The sequence below is a fragment of the Setaria viridis genome, chromosome 6, assembly GCF_005286985.2.
Source record: "Setaria viridis chromosome 6, Setaria_viridis_v4.0, whole genome shotgun sequence".
In the NCBI taxonomy this organism is placed as follows: Eukaryota; Viridiplantae; Streptophyta; class Magnoliopsida; order Poales; family Poaceae; genus Setaria; species Setaria viridis.
The window spans coordinates 26,085,592-26,100,714 of NC_048268.2; the positions used below are offsets into that span (position 1 = coordinate 26,085,592).

Below are 15,123 nucleotides of genomic sequence, written 5' to 3' on the forward strand. Positions count from 1 at the left end.
ATTTAGACCCCGTTTGGAAGGGATTCTTCCAAAATGGCTTCATCGGTGAAGCTAAAGCTGGTGAAACTAAAAATAGTGGCTTCATCTATCTTCTAGTTCATTTTAATCTCAGCTTGCAAAACAAATTCACGCTATAATGCCTCATTTTGCAAAAAAAAACTGTGAAACCACAGTAAAGATAATCCCTACCACCGGACTTAACGTGTCGCAAGCCTCCTGCAAACGTGTCACGCTGAGGAGAAATTCCGGACCCGAATTTTTTTTAGACCCTGTTTGTTTCCACCCTCCTAAAATTTTAGCTCCTAAAAAGTGACTAAAGAACCAAACACTATGACTAAAAGTGACTAAAAATTTTTAGGAGGCTTCAATTTCTTTAGGAGCTCCACCCCTCCTAAAACCTCCTAAAGCCCATCCTGGACCCTACTGCCCTCATTTATTGCCCCCCTCTCTCTCTCTGTCGGGCATACACCCAGGTCCACGAGTAGGCCTTGGACGGCCCACCAAGGGACGTACTCGGACAAGATCAGAACAAGGATGGGCGTATCCTTCTCGGATTAGTCTTGTATGTTTATGGAAAACTACTCGGGCCAATACCGAGTAGAACTCTGTAATAGTACCCGACTAGGACTCAGACTTGTAACCCTGCCCTCCCGTGTATATAAGGCCGGGCAGGGACCCCCCCTCGACAGATCTCTCAAGACCCGAACAGACAGACATCTTCTCAATACAAAACCAACACACAGGACGTAGGGTATTACGCGATCTAGCGGCCCGAACCTGTCTAAATCGTGTTCCTTGCGTCACCATTGGTTCCTTGATTCTCGACAACCCTCACCGCATAAAAGACCACCTAGGGTACTCCCTAGGCGGGTTGCCGGTCTAAAACACCTACAGCTGGCGCGCCAGGTAGGGGCTTTCGTCGAGTTTCTCAGCGCGAACTCAATGGCGAAGGTCATCATCAGGCCCATTTTTCTTCATCGAAGCCGGCGCCACCTTCATTTTTGGATCCTGGTTTTGCGTCGTCGAAGGCTCGGGATCGTTCCGATGCCAGATCGTCAACACTCAGGAGAAGAAACCAGACAATTTGACCAGAAAAAATCAAGATTTCAAAGTCAACGAGTTCGAGTTCAACTACGCGTTGGATTCGACTTCGCCTCAGACTACTCCAACCTTCTGCTTAGGGGTCGGGCACTCCCGACCCCAGGACTCAGGGTCGGGCGAGGCGGAGCTTCACTCGGGGTCGGGCACGGCGGAGCTACTCCTCCAAAGGGTCAGGCTCAGCCGACCCCTGGACTCAGGGTCGGACTCGCTTCGGATTCGACGGCCCCAGTCAGCATCCAAATCGGTTTCGACTTCAAAGCGGTTCCCGCACGGACTCCGCAACGCAACCAAAGTCCACCAAGGTTTTCTTGCTCGAACCCGAGTCGAACTCGGGCATGACGAAGATGTTGACTCCGACTCATCCTACTCACCAGAGATACCATTATCTGGTCCAGCCCAAGGGTTGGTAATAACTTCGACATCACACGGCAGATTCGTCCACTGGCCGGGATTGCGACCACCTCTTCTCGACCGTGACTACGACTCGCGCCTAGTCGCCCATATAGACAACTTACCATATCAAGAAGGCGTTCCACTCAACCGTGATGAGAGTTACACAGAAATTGCAACATCAAGCTCTGAAAGCTACTACCCGGACAAGGAAATACTTGTTATTACTCAGAATAACAACTCGGGTACTAGCCAGGACAGAACCTCCAGGCGATTAGCACAAATCGACAACATCTCCGAAGATGAATCTACTGCTGACGCCCCTCACGGTGAAACTTCAGAGCAGCGCAACCAAAGAAGAGCATGCAATGCTACTCGAACCGAGCGACAACAGTTGATGGCTACAAGTATCCCCATTACGAATCTTGAAAGGGCTTTCAACGCAGTGCAGACTCAAGAGCACAATACTCCACTAGCGGCCATCGCCTCAATAAACCTTTTAACTATGTTGATGCCTTAGGATAGGGACAACGCAGCCACAGCCCAACTCGTGCAGCGAGGCAACGGACTGATCGCACAACTCGTGGAGCAAGCTTACAAGCTACTCGACAAAGAATCACCAATCCCGTCTGTTCCTCGTATCACATCTCATCAAGAAGGCAGCAGGGGGGCTGCAGACAAAAACGCCGCCCCACAAAACGATGATGCAGTCAACCAACCTCGGCAACACAGCCAAGGTCCAAGCAAACATAAAGCTCATGCGCGACATAAAGATATTGGTGAGGTCAGCTGCACCAACTCGGTTAAAAGCATCCGCCCTACTCGGAAGAACAACGAAATATCCAACTTCAGTGATTTGCGAGAAATTCTCAACAGTCGGCGCAAACGGGAAGTCGACAGCTACAACCATTTTCCTGCTTTCACAAACCGGGTAATGAAAATAAAATTACCCGATAAGTTCAAGCCAACCGGAATTACCAAATACGACGTCAAGCAAGACCCAGTTCAATGGCTACGCTGTTACTCGCTAGCCGTCCAAGCAACCGGGGGCAATAACGACACCAAAGTCATTCATTTCCCCATATGCATGGAACCCGCACCACTGACCTGGCTCGAGTCATTAAAACCGAAGTCCATCGATTCTTGGGCAGACTTGACAAAGGCTTTCACCAACAACTTCGCTGGCTCCATGGCCAGACCAGGCAACAAAATATACTTAAGACAAATTAAGCAAAAAGAGGGCGAGACCTTACGCGACTATCTGCGACGGTTCTTCGAAAAGAAGGCTACCATAGTTGACATCTCCGAAACAGACGTCATTGAGTGCTTCCAAAATGGACTCTATGATCGACGAACATACCAAGATTTCGGTCGCCGACGACCATCCAATGTCAAAGAACTCAAAGTCATGGTGCAACAGTGGGCTGACGAAGAAGACAAAGAGCGAGAACGGTTCGGTTCCCACTGTAACCGAGGACGTGACAACAACCATAACAATGAACCAGATAGAACTCGGCATAACGATGCTCGGAACTCCTATCCGAGTAACCACAATCGCAAAAGGAAGCCCGACAACACCGTTGCCGCCATGACTAGCTCCGGAAAAAAGGGGCACCGCAGAAACGACGAAGGGCCAACCTTCACAGAGCTACTCAAAAAGCAGTGCCCATGGCATCCGTCTAGCAAGCACTCGGCGATAGACTGCTACAGCATGCGCTGAGTCATGCAAGACTTACCCGCACCACCAACTCCTGAAGAGTACACCAAAAACAAAGATAAGGGTAAAAATAAAGCCCGTAACGACGAAGATAAGGACGGCGATTTCCAAACATCTTCAAAAACCGTCAACGTCATATTCGGCGGTATCCCAGGCACTGCATCCAAGCGAGCTAACAAACTCGTACTCAGGGAGATCATGGCCATTCAGCCAACGGACCCCGCACCGTTAAAATGGTCAGAAGTTCCAATTTCTTTCAGCGGAAAAGATCAATGGACAAAATTTTCAGAACCAGTCCTGGATCCAGTTGTGGCAGGTTCAAAGTTAACCAAAGTACTCATCAACGGCGGAAGCGGCCTCAACGTTATCTTCGCCAAGACATTAAGGAAGATGTGCCTCGACGTCACTGAAATGCTTACCCCAACGGATTCACCTTTCTACAGCATCGTGCCCAGAAATGCGGCTATACCACTAGGACAAGTTGTCGTTCCGGTCACCTTCGGAACTAAGGACCATTACCGCACCGAGTACATCAGATTCGAGGTCGCCGACTTCGAGACATCTTATCATGCCATACTCGGACGGCCAGCACTCGCCAAGTTCATGGCCATACCACATTATGTCTACCTGGTACTCAAAATGCCAGGCCCCAAAGGGGAGCTCACGTTACGAGGAGATCTCCGGAGATCCTACGAGTGCGACACCGAAGCCGTGGAAATTGCTGCGACTACTCAATTTCCTAATCCCATGCAGCAAGTCTTCACAGCTTCCAAGAAGCTCCACCCAACCGAACTAGAGATCCCAGAAAACAAGTCGGGGTCCACAAAGGTGAAACCCGCCAGTGAGCAAGACATCAAATCAGTCGACCTCCAGATCGGTGATCCTTCCAAGACAGCCCTGATCGGAACAGGGCTAGATCCTAAATAGGAATTCGCGCTTGTCAGTTTCCTTCGAGCTAACCATGATATCTTCGCTTGGAAGCCGGCTGACATGCCAGGTGTGACCAAGGAACTAATCAAGCATTCTCTCAATGTCGATCCCAAAGCTATTCCAAAACGGCAACGACTACGCCATTTCGCTCAGGACAGACGAGAAGCAATCAAAAAAGAGTTGGCCAAGCTACTCGCGGCAGGATTTATCAAAAAAGTCTTTCATCCCGACTGGCTCGCCAATCCTGTGCTTGGTCATAAGAAAAACAACGAATGGAGAATGTGTGTTGACTACACCGACCTCAACAAACACTGCCCGAAAGATCCTTTCGGGCTACCCAGGATCGATCAAGTGGTCGACTCCACCGCTGGGTGCGCTTCGCTATGTTTTCTCGACTGCTACTCCGGCTATCACCAGATAAGCCTCAAAGAAGAAGATCAAGCCAAAACAGCGTTCATCACGCCCTTTGGAGACCTTCTGCTACAAAACAATGTCCTTCGGACTAAAAAATGCAGGAGCAACTTATCAAAGGGCCATACAGATGTGCTTTGAAAAGCAACTTCATCGCAATGTCGAAGCTTATATCAACAACGTCGTCGTCAAAACAAGAAACTAGGAGGAACTCATTGCTGACTTGGAGGAAACTTTCTCTAGTCTCTGCACTTTCCGATGGAAACTCAATCCTACTAAGTGCGTCTTTGGAGTACCTTCCGGCAAATTACTCAGGTTCATCATTAGCTATCGCGGCATTGAGGCCAACCCGGAGAAAATATCTGCTATCACAAATATGCAGGCACCAGCCAGCATTAAGGATGTGCAGAAACTCACAGGCTGCATGGCTGCTTTCAACCGGTTCATCTCGAGACTTGGAGAACGGGGACTACCCTTCTTCAAGCTTCTCAAACGCCAGGACAAGTTCAAATGGACGGAAGAGGCAGATGAGGCATTAACACAACTCAAAGACTTTCTATCAAAGCCTCCTGTACTCGCCGCTCCCTCTCCGAACGAAGACTTGCTCCTATACATCTCCGCTACTACTCATGTCGTCAGCACGGCAATAGTAGTTGAACGGTCTGAACCAGGCCACGCTTACAAGGTCCAACGACCTATCTACTTCGTCAGTGAAGTACTCTCGGACTCCAAAACTCGGTATTCACCAATACAAAAGCTCTTATACGCTATTCTGCTCACCTCCCGGAAGCTGCGCCATTACTTCCAAGAGCACAACATCACAGTCATCGCCGACTTCCCGCTCGGCGAAATTCTCCATAACAGAGATGCCACGGGTAGAATCTCCAAATGGGCAGTTGAACTCGGAGCTCTCACTTTGAACTTCAAGCTAAGGACAGCCATCAAGTCTCAGGCTTTGGTCGACTTCATAGCTGAGTGGACTGAAAATCAAGTTCCAACACCAGTCGAACGACCAGAACATTGGGTAATGTACTTCGACAGATCCCTCAAACTTGAAGGAGCCGGCGCAGGCGTCTTACTTATCTCCCCCAAAGGAGACCAACTCAAGTACATGCTGCAGATATTCTGGGAAGCATCTAATAATGAAGCCGAGTATGAAGCACTGCTACACGGCCTTCGCCTCGCAATCTCCCTCGGCATCAAACGACTACAGGTGTACGGCGACTCCCTAGTCGTTATAAACCAGGTCAACGACGAGTGGGACCAAAACAAGGACAACATGGACGCTTATTGCAAAGAAGTCCGTAAATTGGAAAACAAATTCTCAGGCTTGGAGTTTCATCACATCATCCGCAACAACAACGTTGCCGCCGACGTTTTATCCAAAATGTGCTCAACTCGTGCAGAAGTTCCAGCAGGAATTTTTGTACATGAACTGCGCAAGCCGTCCATACCTGAACAAGTCACACCACCAGTAGCCTCGGCTACTGACGTCTCTCGCGAAATCATGATGATAGAAGTCGACTGGAGGACACCCTTCATTGACTACATCAAAGATCACCAGTTACCATCCGACAAGAATAAAGCTGAGCAAATCTTCCGGCGAGTAAAGAATTACGTTCTAGTCGGAGACAAGCTCTACAGGAAACGTGCATCATCTGGAGTAATCATGAAGTGCGCCACCAGAGAAGATGGCCAAGAAATCCTAGAAGAGATTCACAGAGGAGTCTGCAGCAACCACGCCTCTTCGAGGACACTAGTTGGCAAAGCTTTCAGAGCAGGCTTCTACTGGCCAATGGCTCTGGCCGACGCCAAACAACTAGTTCAGAAATGCAAAGGCTGTCAATTCTTCACAAAACAGCAACATGTACCAGCCTATAAGCTAGTCACAATACCTCCAACATGGCCATTTGTCTGTTGGGGCTCGACATGATAGGTCCGTTACCAACTGCGCCAGGAGGATTCAATAGAGTACTCGTGGCAATCGACAAATTCACCAAATGGATCGAGGTCAAACCAGTCACTTGCCCCAAGGCAGACCGAGTCCTCGACTTCTTGGATGAAATCGTACACCGCTACGGTTTTCCCAACAGGATTATCACGGACCTAGGGTCAAACTTCAATAATCACGACTTTTGGGAATATTGCGAGAACAGTGGCATCGACGTCCGCTACGTCTCGGTTGCTCATCCGCGAGCCAACGGACAAGTCGAGCGTGCTAATGGCATGATACTCGACGCTTTGAAGAAACGACTACATGACATTGGCAATACCAAAGGTGGCAGATGGCTTAAAGAATTACCTAATGCCTTGTGGGGCCTACGTACCCAACCATGCAAGACTACGGGGCTATCACCCTATTTTCTGGTATATGGCTCGGAAGCCATACTACCCGCCGACATCATGTGGCAATCACCATCCGTTGAACAATACGACGCAGAACTTGCAGCAGAAACACGACGAACGGATATAGACAGTTTAGAAGAAACAAGGTGTGCAGCACTAGTGCAATCTGCCAGATACCTTGACGGTTTAAGGCGTTACCACGACCGCAACGTCAAGGAAAGATCTTTCAACTCGGGCGATATGGTCCTTAAGCGTATTCAAGACACGTCAGGATTGCACAAATTCAATTCACCATGGGAAGGTCCTTACATCATATCAAAGGTTACGGGACCTGGATCTTACAGACTCCAGGAGCTCTCAGGAGAGCAAGTGCCAAATTCCTGGAACATCGAACATCTCTGTCGGTATTACCCATAGCACCACCCAAGTAATCGCTTCAAGGCAACTACTCGGACCAACCGCCCGACTACCAACTTCAAGATGTCTTAGCTTCGACATAAGCTTTCAGCACAACAAGGATCATTGCCCTGATACAAAATCTTCGTATCAATATCTTTACTGAAACAAGAGTACATCAAGTTACATACGAGTACAAATACTCAGAATACACGAAGACTACAAGCAACTGCCTACTAGCAGGCTGCATTTAAGCCTCAGGCTTTTACTATATCACAAGGCCACTCAGGTCTGCCGACCACAAGAAGGGCCCACGCGCAAGGAAGCTGCGCAAAACGCAGCCATGCCCAAGTACCCTACCCAAGGCAACGCCAGGAACTCCAGCATCGCCACTGCCTTGACAGCGGCAACGCCAAATCCGACACGACGCGCCTAGAGGGAACCAAGGCTGCTCTTTTGCTAGCCTTGCGGAGCCAATCTACTCTACGGTCGCACCTCCACCTCTCTCAGAGCGGGATAAAGACCGCAGCACTCATCACCCATCACTCGCGAGTTCCAGCGCGTACCCCACTGGATCACGAGCTGCAAGATGAGGCGTGCGACGAAACCTCCTACGAGGATTCTTCTAGCATCGCGGCTATCCCTACGAGTGCAGGAGTCTGTGGAGGGAAGGTGGCCTCAATCAACGAGGAATCTTCTAGCACCGTTGCACTCTTTGATGGCTCTCTACACTCAAACAGAAGCAACCGAAGGCAATCCATCGCTACCCAGGAACTTGAGTTGGTTCGCTCACCAGATGGCCCTATTTGTAGCCGAAAGCCACAACTACCACCAGCCCAAGAGTTACTATGCACCCTCCCTCCCGCCTAGGCCCCCGCCATTCCGCCCACCGCCGGCGTCCCTCCCCCCTGGCCCCCGCCGGCGGCGTCCTTCCCGCCGCCTGCCGCCGCCGCACGGCAACCCCACCCCCGCCGTCCCCGCTCCCTTGCGCCACCGCACGGGCCGGCCGGGCGCTCCCCCGCCGGATCCCCGCCGCCGCCAGATCCGGGTGAGGGAGGACCGGGAGGGGGGCGGAGGTGCCGGGGAAGAAGAGGAGGGAAGGGGCGCGGCGGCCGGGATTCGAGGGTAGGGGGTGGCGCCAGCGGGAGGAGGGGAGGGGGCGGCGCCGGCGGGTGGACCAAGCGCCGGCGGAGGGGCGGTGCGGGGCCGGCGACGGGCGAGCCAAGCGCCGGCGAAGGGGTGGTGCAGGGCCGGTGGAGGGTCGGTGACGGACGAGCCAAGCATCGGCGGAGGGGTGGTGCGGGGCCGGCGACGGGTGAGCCAAGTGCCGGCGGAGGGACGGTACGAGGCCGGAGTACACCGAAGATTAGCGCCAACAGTAGGGGCATGGGGAAGGGCATCTTGGGTATTTTACCACTTCATTAATTGCATTTAGTCACTTTTAGGAGGTGGAACCAAACATACTTTTTGGAGGTGCCTAAAAACTGGCTAAAAACTTTTAGGAGCTAAAACTCTAGGAGGGTGGAACAAACAGACCCTTAAGAGCAACTCCAAGAGGCTGCTAATCTTACCCTAATATTTTTCTAAGGGAAAAAAGGAGAAAAAACGAACTCCAACTGTCTACCCAAACCTTCCCCAACTTTTTATCAACGCTAAAAAACAGTCCACCACCGCGTATATTTTAGCGTTGGCATTCCTCCCCCAATCCTGATTCCCACACGCTCGCGCGTCCTTTCTGATGGGCCCAATACGATGACATGGGCTGTTTTAAAATATTGGGGATCTGCTGTGGATTGATATGTTTTTGGAGGAAATTTTTTTTGAAGAACGTCCGATACATAGTTTTGGGGAAGAATTTTTTGAAGTATCTCGCGGTACTCTTAGGGTGCGTTTGGTTGGGAGACAATGTAGAACGAGACGGTCCCGTTCCAGTTTTTCGGGATGGGATGATCCCATTTCTTGTTTGGTTGAATGGGATGGGTCCGTCCTAATTTTTTGTTTGGTTGGAGAGATCGCTATAGACGGGACGAGCACCGTTTTCTTCTTCTGTTAACACCGTTCGTGGGGCCCACCTGTCATACTAATAGGTATCTTCTTCATCCACCGGCCGACCGCGGTGGAGCTCGCGCCCGCCGGCCGCTGCCCGCGCCCGCCGGTGTGGACAGACGGCGCGTGACGGGGGCGAAGTGGGATGCCCCCGTCCACTCGTTTTGGTGGGACGGGGGCATCCCGCATCTGGAGGGTATATTCCCTCGTAGGGATGTCCCCGTCCCACCTGTCCTCCAACCAAACGCGGGACGAAGTGGGATCCCCGTCCCGTCCCACTTCGTCCTCGCAACCAAACGCACCCTTAGACACCGAATCCGAAATTTTCATCGAGTGCGGTTGAGAGGAGGCTGGCGTCCATCCGCCCGATCCGGCCCTCCCTCTCTATCTCGTCTTTTCCATCTCTCTGATCTGCCCCCTCTCTCTCCCCTCTCCTTTCCCGATACGAATTTCCGAAGCCTCCCCCATCCCATTCCGTGTCTCAGATCCGCAAGCGGGAAGCAATGGAGGGGAGGTGGTCGGCGCTATGGCGGCCCTGCGTCTAGGGATGACGCCGTTTCGCGAGCGGCAGGCTCTGTGGTGGCCCCGTGCCCGGCGACAACGTGGGTTCGCAAGTTGCCGGCAGCGGCGGTGGACAGGCCCCCGGTGGAGCCGCACTCCCTGAAGAAGGTAAGCGCCTCCGGTCACTGAAGCACTCCCTGGATCTGTTCGCCTCTGCCCACGCTCACCTCTTCATGGCATATGCCCAAAGGTAAATTCGCTTGCCTCCCCCCTTGCTTTCCTCAGAATCTGCGAAACCCTGCGGTGACTCTGACTGCATATTCTCCTGGTCTCGTTGATGTGGTGATAGGGCAGCAAGATGATTCTTACCGGGTGCAAGGTTAGGGTAGAGTACGGCGCCAGAGCAGGGGCATTCTAGGTTTGTTTCTCTCCTCTTCGTGGTTCTGAATAGCCTACCAGATGTAGAACTTTTTTGGCACTCCATTTTATCTGAGCTTGCAATTATCTCGTCAAACACACAAGACACAGAAGATTCTCACAGAGAAGCCAATAGCAATTCTCTGAAAATTAACTATTATTTCTTGCCTGACACAGAAAAGTAGAAAACTTCTATGTTGCAGAAATTCGATCCTTCTGTGATTTGTGAACACAGTTTTGGGAAGCCAATGCAGGCCGCCTCCACCACCACCACCGTCCGCACGCACACGCACACGCACACGAATCCTCCGTCGGCCTCCTTCCTCTGGCTGCCTCCTCCTCGCCGCGTCAGCTTCCGCGCTTCTCCGCGCCTGAGCCTGAGGGCGACTGCCATGGCAGCCACGTCGCAGCAGCAGGAGGAGCAGCTGATCATCACGCGCCCCGACGACTGGCACCTCCACGTCCGTGAAGGCAGCGTCCTCGAGGCTGTGCTGCCACACAGGTTCGTCTGATCGTCGTTGCTGCTTGGTTCTTTGGTGGGCGCATGCCGAGTGTTCGACGCAATGTCTCTGAGAGGTAGTTGTTTGGCTGTGTTCTCTGTGGCAGCGCGAGGCATTTTGGGAGGGCCATCATCATGCCCAACTTGAAGCCTCCGGTGACCACGACGGCGCGTGCGCTGGAGTACAGGGAGGAGATCATGAAGGCGCTGCCACCCGGGAGTAGCTTTGAGCCACTCATGACCCTTTACCTCACGGACAACACTAGCCCAGAGGAGATCAAACTCGGAAGTATGAATTATCTCCATGCAGTTACATGTTCTTCAGACCTTTTTCATCTTCAGATCTTAAGCTGCATCTTTACCTGTGGCATGTAGATCAACTTCACGTGTCATTTGTCTGGTTGTTTTGCGTTGCATCCATGTGCTCCTAATGAGTAAAAATCCAACAAGTAGTCAGTGCTATTGTTGGATTCACTGTCTATTTGTGGTAGACTCACACACAATGCAATGCAGATGTACATATGTGCTAATGTGCTTAAAATACCAAGGTTGTGTGCATTTATCCATCTATGGATTATCTGGATGGTGATGTTTATGTTGAATGCTATGTGGTTTTAGGAAAGAGTGGTGTAGTCTTTGCTGTGAAGCTGTATCCTGCCGGAGCAACTACCAATTCCCAAGATGGTGTCACTGATATTGGGAAATGCATGCCTGTCTTCGAGGAGATGGTCAGACAGGAAATGCCCTTGCTTGTAAGTAGCTTTGGTGCATTGCATCCTTGATGCACTACTGACCTTTTGATTGGAGTTGTGATACACGTGACTAGCCTTTAATGGACATAATCTGTTGAATGGTTCTTGCTTCTACTATTCGGTAATTTATTTTTTGCTGCACTTCCTTATGCAGCGGCTTTTATGGGTACTTGTGATTTTTCTTCAGGTTCATGGAGAAGTCACGGATCCGCATGTTGACACATTTGACCGTGAGAAGGTTTTCATTGATAGAATATTGGCACCACTTGTACAAAAACTTCCACAGCTGAAAATAGTCATGGAACATATCACAACTATGGATGCAGTGAACTTCATAGAATCATGTGAAGAAGGTGCTGCATTACTGCTAGAATGGCATTATACTTCTACCATTTTCTATGATTATAACACTTTCATGTTCCCAGGTCATGTTGCTGCGACAGTGACTCCCCAGCATCTCCTCCTCAACAGGAACGCTTTATTTCAGGGTGGCTTGCAGCCACACAATTACTGCTTGCCAGTACTGAAAAGAGAGACTCATAGTATGTTGCAATCACCCTCCAATAAGAAATGCTACCAGTTGTTACAAATGCACAATGATATTTCTTTTGGTTCATGAAATGACTAGACATTTCCTAAGCAATTATGAAAATCACCTCCTAAACAGGCACGATGATAATCATTTTGGTTCAAAATACGATCAAATATTCCATCATCAATGTATAATTAGATACATAACAATGTTCCTGTATTACATTTTTTGTTGCCTGGTTAGATTTGGCTTCTGCCCATCATTTTAATCAACTGTCATGTGAAAAGCTCTTGTTTCTGTAATTTTGAACAGTACCCCTGTTAACTGTTTCTCAACCTTCTACCCAGGACAAGCTATTCTATCTGCTGTAACAAGTGGGAGTAGACGGTACTTTCTTGGCACTGATAGTGCTCCCCATGATAAACGGAACAAAGAACGTTACTGTGGATGTGCAGGAATATACAGTGCTCCTGTTGCCTTGTCCCTTTACGCGAAGGTATTTGAAGAGGTAATCTCTATATCTATCACGTCCATCCTTATCACTAATCTTCTCTTCCAAGAGAATACATGATCATTTACCACCACCACTACTAGATTTCAAGAAAATTATCTTGGTGTAGATTTGTGTCAATTTCACAATACTGAAGTTGCGAAGTATAACAATCCATGTGGATGTTGAAAATTCTCTTTCTGATTTGGTTTTTGGACATGTTTCCACTATTTCAGGCTGGTGCCCTAGATAAGTTAGAAGCATTTACGAGCTTCAATGGCCCTGATTTTTATGGCCTCCCAAGGAACACTTCAAAGATTGTCCTGAAAAAGAGTGCCTGGAAGGTTCCTGCAACCTATACATACAGTTCAGGGGAGATTGTGCCCATGTTTACCGGCTGCACCCTTGAATGGCTTCCATCTGATCAGACCGAAGAATAAACAATATTGTTTACTTGGGGAAATCAATTCCATTTGTTTCCCCCTTTCTGTTAGAATCAGCATAGCAAACTACGTGGAATTCTTCAAGGCTAGATTAGCGAGAATAACATATTGATAGCAACGGCGAAATGTCTGCTTGTTGAGCTGTTATATTATATCCTTTTGGGATTGCAGACTTTGTAAGGAATCGGTACTCGTAGCCTAAGAGGGGGAGAGGGTGAATTAGGTAACTTACTTATCTATAGCTTTCATTACTTTACATCAAAACATAAACTAGATTATGCTATCTAGATGTGCAATCTATGGTTGATCTAGTGTGAAACCATCATCCAAAAATAAGTTTTACAACACCAATCTTATCAAAATACTAAAATACTATTTTAGGAAAGTAATGGCATGTAAGTTATCAAAATACTAAAATACTACTTTAGGAAAGTATGGTACTCTCTACGTCCCAAATTGTAAGTAATTTCAAGAATCTTGGAGAGTCCAAACATCTCAAGTTTGATTAAAATTATAGAGAAAAATATAAAGATTTATGACATCAAATAGGTATACTATGATAATATAATTGATAAAGAATCTAATGATACTTAGTTGACATCATAAATGTTATTATATTATCATATAAATTTGATCAAACTTGAGATACTTTGACTCTATAAGATTCTGATTCTTGGAATGACTTACAATTTGGAACAGAGGAAGTACATAAGTTGTAAGTATGAAATACGAAAACGTAAGAGAGGATGAAGGAAGCAAACTCTTGACACGTTCCTGTCGATGTGTCCTTCCCCGTGAAGCCGCGAGCCTCTCCAATTTCAGCATTTTTCCTTTGGCTGAGCTAAATTGCATCACACAAGTATCACATCGAGCTGCAGCAGCCGCAAGCCACACGTCAGTTCTGGTAACAAATCTAGCACCCATCCTCCCTGCTCAATCCAAAATCGATGCCTGACGGCGGCGTCGGTTGCGCCCGCCTGCTTCAACGAACGGCTCCAGTAGCTGCTGGATCGCGCCGAGCATGCAGATGGCCGCGCGTTCTCGTCCCCATGGAGAGGCTATCGATGCGACAAAGGAGATGACGGGGATGGGGTTGGGCATGGAGAGCAGCACCAGCACAGAAAAGGGTCCGCGACCTCGCGGCGATAGCGCCATGGCTGCAGCCTGCAGACAACATCGTGGGCCAGGCGGCATCGGGGCTTGCCGCTGATGAGGTCGCAGGCTTCCTGCTTGCTGCGTCGGTGTCAGTCGGGGGCTTGCGGTGCTCTGTGGCTGCTGGTGTCGTGGGCTTGCATTGTGCGGCAAGGGCGTCGGGCAGGCACGGGGCCGGCGGCGGCACTCCTCGGCAAAAGAAGAGGAAGAGGAAAGGGCGACGAGAAAAGAAATGCAGATGAGATACAGTAGAGGGTCCAGTCAGCGCGCCATGTCAGTTTTAGTTGTACATGTGGACGAGTTCAGATCTAGATGATGCAACATAAAAAGTTCATAAACCCAAATATGCAATTTTGAAATTTGTGAACCTAAGTGACACTAGCTGTAATTAAAATATACTACATGCAGCTATATATATAGCTAACGCACGGTCGTCTTTCGTCTGAACGTGACGAGCGGGTTGGCATCTTCCAGGCAAGAACTTTCAACATGACAACGTTATTGTCGATCAGGCGCGTGGAAAAATGTGGTGCAAGTACTCCAACATTTGGACGAAGTTGTATATCCTCGCTGATGCTGACACTGTTTGCGTTTGATTCTTTGAAAAATGTACATGATGCCAGAGAGCTTATTAATTAATTAAGGTGGTGAAAATGCAATTCCTTTTGGCCCCTACGCCAACTACAACTCCACACAACCATACGCTAGCGGAATTAAAAGCACTTCTTTTCTTCGAGGATGACTTGAAATGCTTGTTCTATATACTCCCTCCGCTCCAAATTACTATTCGTTTTGACTTTTCTAAATACATCATTTTTTCTATAATATCTAAACATAGTATATATCTAGATGCATATCAAAAGGTATGTATCAAGAAAAATCAAAACAAACAAATAGTAATTTAGGACGGAGGGAGTACTCCACTCGTTTTTAATATGACATTTAAAACAACCTAATTAGTTCAAATAAACTAGCTGGTTTGTCATATAATATTTATATT

The 15,123-nt window shown here is 48.9% G+C and overlaps 1 protein-coding gene across 8 annotated transcripts; it reads left to right on the plus strand.

The window, feature by feature from the left end:
• The first annotated feature begins 9,674 nt into the window (after window positions 1–9,674).
• On the plus strand, window positions 9,675–13,254 carry LOC117860917 (dihydroorotase, mitochondrial). Of its 8 annotated transcripts, none has more exons than XM_034744346.2 (9): window positions 9,675–10,088; window positions 10,188–10,256; window positions 10,433–10,757; window positions 10,862–11,043; window positions 11,373–11,506; window positions 11,694–11,859; window positions 11,932–12,048; window positions 12,386–12,546; window positions 12,765–13,254. In XM_034744346.2, the coding sequence occupies exons 3-9, from the start codon at window positions 10,450–10,452 to the stop codon at window positions 12,966–12,968; spliced, it is 1,272 nt and encodes a 423-aa protein (XP_034600237.1). In that variant the 5' UTR covers window positions 9,675–10,088; window positions 10,188–10,256; window positions 10,433–10,449; the 3' UTR covers window positions 12,969–13,254. The 8 variants fall into 8 exon arrangements, with proteins under 8 accessions (XP_034600237.1, XP_034600239.1, XP_034600240.1 ...); XM_034744348.2 differs by having other exon boundaries at window positions 10,459–10,757; XM_034744349.2 differs by having other exon boundaries at window positions 10,491–10,757.
• The last annotated feature ends 1,869 nt before the right edge of the window (window positions 13,255–15,123 follow it).

Coding starts and splice junctions, on each gene's coding strand:
- LOC117860917 (XM_034744345.2), top strand. CDS start 10,450: ATGTTGCAGAAATTCGATCCTTCTGTGATTTGTGAACACAGTTTTGGG. Junction 10,758..10,861: donor GAGGCTGTGCTGCCACACAG/GTTCGTCTGATC, acceptor TCTCTGTGGCAG/CGCGAGGCATTTTGGGAGGG. Junction 11,044..11,372: donor AGAGGAGATCAAACTCGGAA/GTATGAATTATC, acceptor ATGTGGTTTTAG/GAAAGAGTGGTGTAGTCTTT.